The 10213-nt window shown below is 62.6% G+C and overlaps 1 protein-coding gene across 3 annotated transcripts; it reads left to right on the top strand.

The window, feature by feature from the left end:
- Positions 1–311: 311 nt before the first annotated feature.
- ZYX (zyxin) lies at positions 312–9937 on the top strand. 3 transcript variants are annotated; one of them, XM_042248962.2, is made up of 10 exons: positions 312–555; positions 1452–1665; positions 2153–2352; positions 2509–2601; positions 2707–3201; positions 7393–7513; positions 7681–7850; positions 7978–8156; positions 8659–8779; positions 9325–9937. In XM_042248962.2, the coding sequence occupies exons 2-10, from the start codon at positions 1464–1466 to the stop codon at positions 9421–9423; spliced, it is 1680 nt and encodes a 559-aa protein (XP_042104896.1). In that variant the 5' UTR covers positions 312–555; positions 1452–1463; the 3' UTR covers positions 9424–9937. The 3 variants fall into 3 exon arrangements, with proteins under 3 accessions (XP_042104896.1, XP_042104895.1, XP_027824694.1); XM_042248961.2 differs by having other exon boundaries at positions 456–754; XM_027968893.2 differs by lacking the exon at positions 312–555 and adding an exon at positions 1238–1303.
- The last annotated feature ends 276 nt before the right edge of the window (positions 9938–10213 follow it).

Raw genomic sequence — 10213 nt, forward strand, 5'->3', positions numbered from 1 at the left:
CGGGGACTGCCTTAGATGGCAGTAAAGGCTGGGAACACACAGTCCAGGGTGAGGCACTGGACTCGCAAGCCAAAGCGCCTCGCGAATCCCCAGTTTGCAGGTAGTGAGTGTGGTAGAATTCAGTTGGCGACTTGGTTAAGTTTCCACGTTCAGCTGAAAAAAAAAAAAAAAAAAAAAGAAGGAACCCAGGTCTGTCCCTTCCTAGGACCTGGGGCACAAGAAGGCTGAGAAATCCCGTCGGACCAATGGGGGGCTCCACCGAGCGCAGTCTGCGAATCCCCCGAGGGCGCCCCCACCTCGCGCAGCTTCCTAGAGGATCAGCCCTGGTGGGCGCTGAAGAACCGGCGAAGAGGAGTCGCCCGCGTCCACGTCCGTCCTCCCAGCCCCAAGTGTGCGGGGGCCGCCCGCGCCTCCGCCCCGCTCCCCCCACCTCCACGGCCTGCCTCGCCCGCCTCGACTCCGATCCGATGGCGGGGGCGCGGGTGATGCGAATTCCTAGAAGCCTTAAGTAGCTGTCCGGGATGTGAAGTTAGGATCCCCCAGAGGATCACTGAGGTGCGCACTCACCCGCCCCCCACCCCTACCCCAGGTCACAGAGGGCCTGGGGTCGGGGTGGGGGGCGGACGAAGAAGGCAGGGAGAACGCCTCTCCCCGTCCACCTAGAAGGCCAGTCCCATCCCAGTCCTGCCTGTCTGGGCTAAGCCGGAGGGGATTTGGGGCGCGGGGCTGGCGGAGGAACAGCTGGAGGTGGCAGGTAACGGCAGGCAAGGCGAGGAGGGGGCCGGGTCGGGGCGGAGGCGCCTCCGGGCCGCTTGGGCACCTCTGGGGCAGCCGCCCGACCTCCGCCGGCTTAGCCCGGAGTAGGGACGGTGAGTCAGATCTCGGGCACCCGCGGGTCGGGCGGGGAAGGAGGGCAAGTCAGGAAATGACATCAGAGGCCTGTGTTTGGGGAGGGGGTGGTCTGCGCCCGGCCGGGGCGGCGGGGGCGGAGGTGCCCGCCGGGAGGGGAGGGGGCCAGGTCGGGGGGTGAGAGCGGGGCGGGAGGACCTAGGCGAAGCCCGCGGCCGGGGGCCGGAGCAGGGCCCCTTCCTGGGGGAGTTTCCCGCCGCGGCCGCCTCCCCGCCTCTCCCCGCCCCCTCTCCGGGCCGCTCCTTGTATGGTCTGCGCGCCGCGCTCTCCCCGCCCTCTCCCTCCCTCCGTCTTCCCTGCGTCCCTCCCCGCCCGGCTGGACCGGGACGCAGAGTCCGCGGACTCGGCTGCGAGGCGGACCCTGGCAGACGCGGCGCGCACGCTCCGGCCCGCGGTGAGGCGCGGGGAGCCGCCCGGCGGCCGCCCACGGGGTCGGGGAGCCGGGGCGCCGAGGGGAGCCGGGCCGCGGCGCCGGGGGCGGGGGGCTCGGTCCTCAGCCCGGCTCGGCGCTGCGTAACCCCGGCACCCCCCGCCCCCCGCAGCCCGGCCTGGCCATGGCGGCCCCCCGCCCGCCTCGCGCGATCTCCGTCTCGGCTCCGGTGTTTTACGCCCCGCAGAAGAAGTTCGCCCCGGTGGTGGCCCCGAAGCCCAAAGTGAATCCTTTCCGGCCCGGCGACAGCGAGCCGCCTGCGGCCGCTGGGGCCCAGCGCGCACAGATGGGCCGGGTGGGCGAGATCCCCCCGCCGCCCCCAGAAGGTAGGTGGCCGAGCTTGGGGGCTGGACCTCGGCGGGCGCCGGCCTAAGGCGGGGGAGGGGTTTCGGGAATTCGGGGGATGTCTGGAAAGGTTGCGGCGGAGGGGGCTGGGCGCAGACACCCAGTCCCGAGCAGATGTTCTTAGCTCATCGCGGAGCTCGTGGCTGGGAGCCAGGGCTCCTGGGACAGTTCCAAGTTCCCCCGCCTGGGGGTGGGAGGCGGGAATGTGGGGCACGAATGTTCCCCTCTGGGTCCGTTTTCCGAAGTGAAACGAGAGATGCACCCCTCCTTTCCTGACCCGGGGCTCTCAGGGCGCCCTGCAAGCACTCCCCCCACCAACCCCTTTACTTTCTTTCCTGTGCGTTCCGGAACCCTCGAGAGACTTCTTGGGTTAGAGGTTAGGGGTTAGAACCGCTTCTTCAAGGAGGGGAACCTGACGAAGGGTCGGGGGGCCCCTGCTGACCGCCCTCCGTCTCCTTCCAACCCCAGACTTTCCCTTACCGCCTCCTCCGGTGGTTGGGGAGGCAGACGACGCCGAGGGCGCCCTGGGAGGTGCCTTCCCACCTCCGCCGCCCCCGATCGACGAACCGTTTCCCCCCGCGCCTTTGGAGGAGGAGATCTTCCCTTCCCCACCGCCCCCGCTAGTGGAGGAGGGAGGTCCCGAGGCCCCCACCCAGTTCCCATCGCAGGTACGGAGGCCCGGGAGGGGCAGCCAAAGCGATCACATCCCCAGGGAAGAAGAAGGAGGGTCCTTTTCCGTCGACTTTGGCGGCATCTCTGCCCTCCGGGAGGGCGGGGTGGCTGTGGGGAACTGGGATGGGGCGCTCTGACCCCTGCCCCTCTAGCCCAGGGAGAAGGTGAGCAGTATTGATCTGGAGATCGACTCCCTGTCTTCGCTCCTGGATGACATGACCAAGAACGATCCCTTCAAAGCCCGGGTAAGGGGCTGGAGAGCAGGGGAGGCAGGCCAGGGAGGAAGGGCTGGGGCTGGAACCCCACAGCCTCCTCTAAGGCACTTCTCTCCCCTCTGCCTCCCTTTGCAGGTGTCATCTGGATATGTACCCCCGCCGGTCACCACTCCATTCATTTCCAAGTCCAATACTAAGCCTGCAACTGGGGGCACAGCACCCCTGCCTCCCTGGAAGTCCCCTTCTAGCTCCCAGCCTGTGTCTCAGGCTCAACCTCAGAGCCAGACACAGTTCCATGTCCAGTCCCAGCCCCAGGCCAAACCCCAGGCCCCTCCCCAGCCTGTGCCTTTGGCCACCACCCAGCCTCGGGGGCCCCTGGCCCCATCTCCAGCCCCTAAGTTTTCTCCGGTGACTCCCAAGTTTACCCCTGTGGCTTCCAAGTTCAGCCCTGGAGCCCCAGGTGGACCCGGGTCCCAGCCCCATCAGAAGCTGGGGCCCCCTGAAGCTCCCTCTTCCACTGGCAGAGGTTCCCCTCAGCCCCCCAGCGTTACTTATGCTCAGCAGAAGGAGAAGCCCCAAGTGCAGGAGAAGCAGCACCCAGTGCCCCCACCGACTCAAAACCAAAACCAGGTGAGGGATGCAGGGAGACTGGGCTGATTCCCCAGGGGCTGGAGGCCGGGCAGGCAGGAAGGCCGGACTGAGCCCTGGGGGCTGGAGGCTGGGCTAAGGCTAGGATCCTGAGCCTGAGTGGGGTGTGGGGTGGTGGGATCGTTTTCAGCCTCTAGGGTTGGATGGTGGAGAAAGTGCTTCGGTGGGGGGAGAGCCTGGCAGGGTCTGAGGCTGGGTGGGGCCTGACTGGGAGTGAGGTGCGCAGCACAGACTCTTGAGTTAGGGGGAGGATTTGGTGCACCTTTTCCTTTGCCCTGCCCCAGAAAGTTAAAGAGAAGGATGAGATCATCAGCAGTCCAACTTCAGATCTTCCCCTTTCTTGGATTCTTGAGTTAATCTCTGCTTTCCCTGCCCGAGGGCCCATCTGGTGATAAGAGCCACTGGCAGTAAACGCTGGTAAACACTGGCTGAGGCAGCCAGTGACTGCTCAGTGCCAGGCACTGTGCTCTGTACTCGGGAGGGAGGAGACCTCGGAGAGCTTGAGCCGAAGGGAGTCAGTGGACCTGTAACAGAATTCCTCGCTCCCAAGACCCCAGGCAAGTTAGGTGAACTTTGAGCCTCAGTTCCCTATCTACCTTCACGATGGTGATAAGGATTACCTGAGCCAGAGCTGATGCTGGGGGTCTGCACTGAGCACATGAATGCTCAAGGTAGAAAAGTTAACACTCCTATCTGACCATTCCTGCCTTGCAGTTCAGGAGACTGATCTTCTGGGTTTAAGGGATCTTGTCAGATACCTGGTCCAAACAACCATGGAATTAACTGAGAGCATGGATTTGTGTGTGTGTGTGTGTGTGTGTGTGTGTGCGCAAGGCAAGAGATGCCAAGTGCCAATGAGTTTTGCAGAATTCGGTTGTTACAGGAACTCCAAACAAGGAGCCAGTGTGGAGGCTGGCATGTTAGGAAAAGGCATCAGGGTGCTGGTGTGCCTTTAATGATGGTGGGATTTAAGAATCCAGAGAGGAGAGGGAAGGGCATTCTAGTGGGAACTGCATGAGCAAAACTCAAGGGCACAGATACACCAGGGGTGTCTGGAGGACAGAAAGTGGAAGGCCCCCCGGGGGAAATTGTAGAGCTGTACTTAGAGAGGTAGGTGGGGACTTGAGGGACCAGCGGAGATGAAATAGTGCACCCAGGAAGCCTGGGGGTCCTGGAGAGGCGGGAGTGTTGTCTGGGTAGAGGTACTGCTGCGTCCTGGAAGTTTTGGGGTAAGTTTTTCCGGCAGAGGTGTGGACTAGATGCAGGAGGTCAGTGATGCATGGGGGTGCACTTCTGGGTGATGGTAACATTGGCAGAAATGAAAAATATGGCCCAGATCAGAGAGCTCTTACAAAGGAAGCACCTCCAGGCTTACTAGCTGATAAGGAGTTGGAAGAGGATGGGAGAGGAGTTAAAAAAAAAAAAAAAAAAAAACACCCGGATGTGTTGGGGAATGGCAGCGTTGCTGACAAAATAGAGAAGTCCAGAAGGGGAAATGGTGTGGACGGGAAGGGGAGGGTCTGGCTGTCAGCATGTTGAGCAATGGGTGCCAGGAGGATCTCCTTTCAGCTGGAACTGTCATTCAGTCAGAAATGGGGGGACGGGTGGCAGGAGAGGGTCAGGGTGAGGTGTGTGAATGCGTGCCGGTCATGTGGGCGGTCGTGTGCAGTGATAAGTGCAGCCTGGGGGCGCTCACACCGGCGGGCTGGGAAGAAACCTGGGTAATGCTCCTGTGCGCCTGGGAGGAGTGGGAAGAATGGCAGAAGGAGGAGGAGAGTCACGAGTCGGGGGCATCTCCGAAAGAGAACGGTGGCCGAGGAACCCCATCAGTGGGGCCCCAAGGGGGATGAGGGCTAAAGTAAGGCCAGGGATTGGACGATTCAGAATTCAGAAGCTGTGTCCTTTTGAGGGGCAGTGAAGGAGTGAGTGGGTGGTGAGAAGCTTGGGAGTTGCCCAAGTAGCCTGTTCTTAGAGGTTGGCAGGGAAACACCTTGGGAAGATGTGTGTGCGCACGTGTGTGTGTGTGTGTGTGTGTGTGTGTGTGTGTGTGTGTGTGTGTGTGTGTGTGTGTGTGTGTGTGTAGGGTTGACATTAGGGGAGGAAGACAGGTGTGTGTGTGTGAACCAGGAGGAAGAAGCCTATGGAAGAGACGGGTTGGGGGTCCCTGAGAGCTGGGCGCACTGTTGGTGCCAGCTCCACCCTCGGGGCATTTCCAGCCCAGAGACAGTGGATGCAGTGGCCTCAAGCAGGCTTTTGTGATGAGGGAGCTCGGGCTGGCCAGCTTCCAGCTCCTGGGTCACGTAGGAGGTGAGGTCATCTGAGAGCGAGGGGGCAAGGCCGCGGGGGGCTGGAGGCCATGGAAAGGTTTGAAACAGTTGCTCTGGGGCAGGCGAGAGTGGGAACCCGCAGCAGCCAAATGCCAGCCAGCCGTGCCTGGATGGAGGGTGCGGAGGGCCCCGCAGTGTTTGGTGAACTCCCTCTGCAGTCGTCTCCCCACCTACTTTCTGCAGCTGGGAGGCAGAAACAGGAAGCGGGCGGTGGCGTGGGCCCAGGGTTGATTGAGATCGGACTAGATAAGCAACGGTAGCCGACTGGTGGCAAGGGTAGCTGTGAGAGCCTTGTGGAAATCAATGGTCAAGGGAACTGGGCCTGCGGGGAGGCCAGACGGAAGGAGCGGATGCAGAAGGCATGTGGGAGAGGGTTGGGAATCAGAGGCGCCAAGGCTTTTCCGAGCAGGTTCCTTCAGGAGGTGAGAATGGGAAACAGGGAGGAAGTGATGGTTGGGAGGTGGAGCCCAGGGTCTTGGAGGTGGCGACCAGTAAATCTCAGATCCGAGGGGTCCCACGGTGGAAGGTAACTGAGCCGGAGGGACGTTTGGAGCTGTTGGAGTTGAAGAGGCATGAGTGCCGTGCATGTCAAACCTGGGACGTCGGTGCTGCCAGGCAGAGAGGGAAACAGCGGCTGGATTGTGTCGTGGAGGAGCATGGATACCCAAGGGGAGCTGATATTCCAAGGAATGGAAGAGGCATCTAAGTGGCTGGCTGTGTCGTCTTCCTCTGTCCCCAAGATGCTGGGAGGGGAAGACTGGGAGCAGAAAAGGTGACGCTTATGTAGAAGAAGGGGCTTGCAGGAGACTCCCAGGGTCAGTTAAAGACAGGAGGAGGCAAGGGAAAATGGCTGAAGCTGGAACGTCTATAGCGGATGCAGCTCTTGATGCAGACAGGTGTGAGCGTGGTGGAGCCAGGGCTGCGGGCAAGGTGACCACGGGAAGAGGGAACTGGGTGGCTTTGAGGTTCCCCGTGTTAGGGACTAAAGGTATTGGCAGGTAGAGCGTTCAGTGGTGGGGCCACAGTCCTGGGTGGACTTAGCAGTGGAGACCAACGCAGCATTCCTGGGGGACCATGTCATGGAGATGCTGGCACAGGTCGGACAGCCCCGTGGGGCCTCCTCCTGGGATGTCTCGGGGTTACTGGCACTGCTGACCCCCCAACTTCACCCCCACCCCCAATCTGCAGCTGTCTCAGGACCCCCCTGAACAGGAGGGGCGGGCTGGCCGGAGAGGGGCCACTGGAGAGTGGCCCTTCTCTGAAGCCTCCTGGGGAGGGCCTGGGGTCAGCCAGGTGGTCCAGGAACGCCCCTCGAGGGAGGGACCCTGGGGCATCTGCGTGGGAGCTGGGCGCTGGGGTCTAACCTGACTCCCGCTGTGTTGTACCCTCACGCTGACAGGGGCTGCCGGGCAGCCGGCGGGACGGGTAGGTGTGTGTGCGTGGGCCTCACCTGCCACCGCGCGCCGGTCTCTCCGTGGGGGCCGTGTCCCAGCATGCTCTGTGGGGTTGACGCGTGGCCTGGCGTGCTTGGTGCTTCTGTGACCTGAGCTGCTGTGTGCGTGGCCTCCGTCCGCTCAGTCGTTCCAGCCTGTCTGTGTCTTCGGGCAAAGCGGGTGGCAGGTTCATCCTCGTCCCTTGATTTGTGTGGTGCTTGGGGGGTCGGGGAGGGAGGTTGAGGAGCTTTTGGGGGTCCCACCAACCTGAGTATCTGGAAACCAGGAGACGGGGCAGGGGGTGGGATCCATCCTTTTCGGGGAGAAAGCAGAGAAGCCAGCTAGGGTGGGTTCTTGGAGGGCGGTGCCCCTTGAGAGGGAGAGAGGGCATGAAGAAAGTGCTGGGATTTCAGGTGCGCCCCGCTGGGGCCCCGGGGCCTCTGACACTGAAAGAGGTGGAGGAGCTGGAGCAGCTGACGCAGAAGCTGATGCAGGACATGGAGCATCCTCAGAAGCAGAGCGTGCCTGTCAATGGTGAGAGCCCACCACCCCGCCTGGAGCGACGGCCCCTCCGTTTCCGGGCCGTTCCCAGGCCTGCGGCTCCCGGCCCTGTCTGTCTGATGCCAGCTGACCCCTCACGAGCTCTTTTCTTTTTTTTGCCATCTCTCCTGTTTCGTCTCCATCCTCTCCGGCCTTCCCAGAGTCCTGTGGCCGGTGTCACCAGCCGCTGGCACGTTCGCAGCCCGCGGTCCGCGCTCTGGGGCAGCTCTTCCACATCACCTGCTTTACCTGCCGCCAGTGTGAGCAGCAGCTCCAGGGCCAGCAGTTCTACAGCCTGGAGGGGGCTCCGTACTGCGAGGGCTGCTACACCGTGAGTCCCGGCGTCAGGCGTGCGGGGCAGGGGGCTCAGCCAGGGGTGCGGCCGGCACGGGGCAGACAGCTGGCCCTGGGGTGCCGGTTCCCGGCCCACCTCCAGCTGCTGCCCACCCCCTCCGCAGGACACCCTGGAGAAGTGCAGCACCTGTGGGCAGCCGATCACTGACCGCATGCTGAGGGCCACAGGCAAGGCCTACCACCCGCAGTGCTTCACCTGTGTGGTCTGCGCCTGCCCCCTGGAGGGCACCTCCTTCATTGTGGATCAGGCCAACAGGCCCCACTGCGTCCCCGACTACCACAAGTGAGGACCCCCCGCCCACCTCCGGGCCCTTCTCTGGGTACCAGCAACGATTTGTCTGGGAGCCAGGCTGCCCCTGACCCCAAGACCGCTCTTCAATCTCTGGGGCTTGCTTGCTGTCCCCACCTCCTGTCTGTGGATAGCAGGGACCGGTTCATCTGGACTTGGCTGTCCAGTGGCCTTTGGCCTGCCGGCTTGTCCCCTTCCCCAGCCCAGGGCTCACTCTCCGAGGTTTCTTTCGGGTGTGGTCTTGCGTTCAGCTCTGGGCCCGAGTGACTTCATTTCACACGCAGGCTGCATTCTGCCTTTGGAGATCAGCTGTTTGGAGCTTGGGGTTTCCCCTTAGAAACGGTGTTTACAAGGTAGCTGCTTTCTGAGGCCAGCGGCAAGGTTCCCATGATGGAACCAAAGGACGGGAAAGTGGCCTGCCGTCTCATTTCCCTGCGCTTGGGCGGAGGTCAGCACCTGGCGCCCCCACCTGACACACTGGCCTTCCGCCCCACAGGCAATACGCCCCGCGATGCTCTGTGTGCTCGGAGCCCATCATGCCGGAGCCTGGGCGCGAGGAGACTGTGCGCGTGGTCGCTCTGGACAAGAACTTCCACATGAAGTGCTACAAGTGCGAGGTCGGCTGCACCCCCCGCCCCGAACCCCCCAGGGGTGGGAGGTTGGTGGGACGCTGCTCACGGGTCAGGCGGTGGACAGTGCTGGCTTGCAGGACCCGGGTGCTGCAATTTTGAGGGTGGGCAGTGGAGGCGCCCACACCCGCCCCACAAAGATGCGTCCTTGGCTTCAGGATGGCGGTGTGGGCTTCTCCGTGAGGTCACTGACTGATACAGCAAGGAGAGGGGGCCGACCCACGGGGAGGGAAGGGTGCAGCTTTGTCATGGGAGGTTGGGGGTCTCTGCGACGTTAAAGGAGTTGGAAGAGAGGTGAGGCAGGTGGGAGACACCCCACTGGAAGCAACCACTGCCCATCCTAGGGGAGAGTCCTCAGGTACAAAACTGGGGGTGAGAGAGGTGGGGATAGGAATGGGGGGGCGGCTGTGGCTGGGCCAATGCAGAGAGAGCAGGGCTGAGCCTTGAAGCATCTGGCCTCCCAATGTAAAGATGGAGGTGGGGCGTGTGGGTGGGGGGCTTCCCGGCCAGCGCGCTCTCTTTGCTCCTCCCAGGACTGTGGGAAGCCCCTCTCCATTGAGGCGGATGACAACGGCTGCTTCCCCTTGGATGGCCACGTGCTCTGCCGGAAATGCCACACCGCCAGAGCCTAGACTGAGTGAGGACTGGCCCCCTTCTCAGACCACAAGCCCATTCCCCCATCAGCGGACAGCCCATTCCCCCATCAGCGGACCGCCCACGTTGAGACCACATCCCCTTCACCCTCCCCACAGTTATTTTTTGACGTCCAGCCCCTCCCTCCATACCAAACCCCACCCTAGTCTCCTTTGTGCCCTGATCCAGGGCCCCTCTGTGGCCTTGGGGCTGCAGAGTCCCAGCCCTGGGGTCCAGTCCTGCAGGGACCACCCACCATCGTCCAGGTAGCCCCGCCTGAGGGGCCACCTGGCTGAACACTGCTGCTTGCACCGCTGCGCCGACGCCCTCAGCCTGCCCTCGAGCAGCTCCGGCCTCTGCTTGCTAAGGGCCAGGAGACACCCACACTCGACCTTCTGGAAGGCTGGGCTGGGCTCACCAGCCTGGGCATTCCCCCCACCATCCCCCCAGCCCCAGCCCCTGTGCTGCCAGGTTGTGGCTACAGCTACAAATAAAAGACAGTGTTTTCCAGAAGGCTTAGTAGTGGACTCTTTTGTACCTCCAGCCCTTGAGGATGAGATGGAGGAGATGTGTAATTGCTCAGTCATGTCTGCTGACTCTGTGACCCCATGAACTGTAGCCTGCCAGGCTCCTCTGTCCATGGGATTCTCCAGGCAAGAACACTGGAGTGGGTTGCCATGCCCTCCTCCAGGGGGATCTCCCAGATCCAGGGGTGGAAGCCACGTCTCCTGCATTGACAGGTGGATTCTTTACCACTGAGCCACCTGGGAAGCCTGAGATGGAGGAGAC

This window comes from Ovis aries, chromosome 4 (genome assembly GCF_016772045.2).
Source record: "Ovis aries strain OAR_USU_Benz2616 breed Rambouillet chromosome 4, ARS-UI_Ramb_v3.0, whole genome shotgun sequence".
Classification (NCBI taxonomy): Eukaryota; Metazoa; Chordata; class Mammalia; order Artiodactyla; family Bovidae; genus Ovis; species Ovis aries.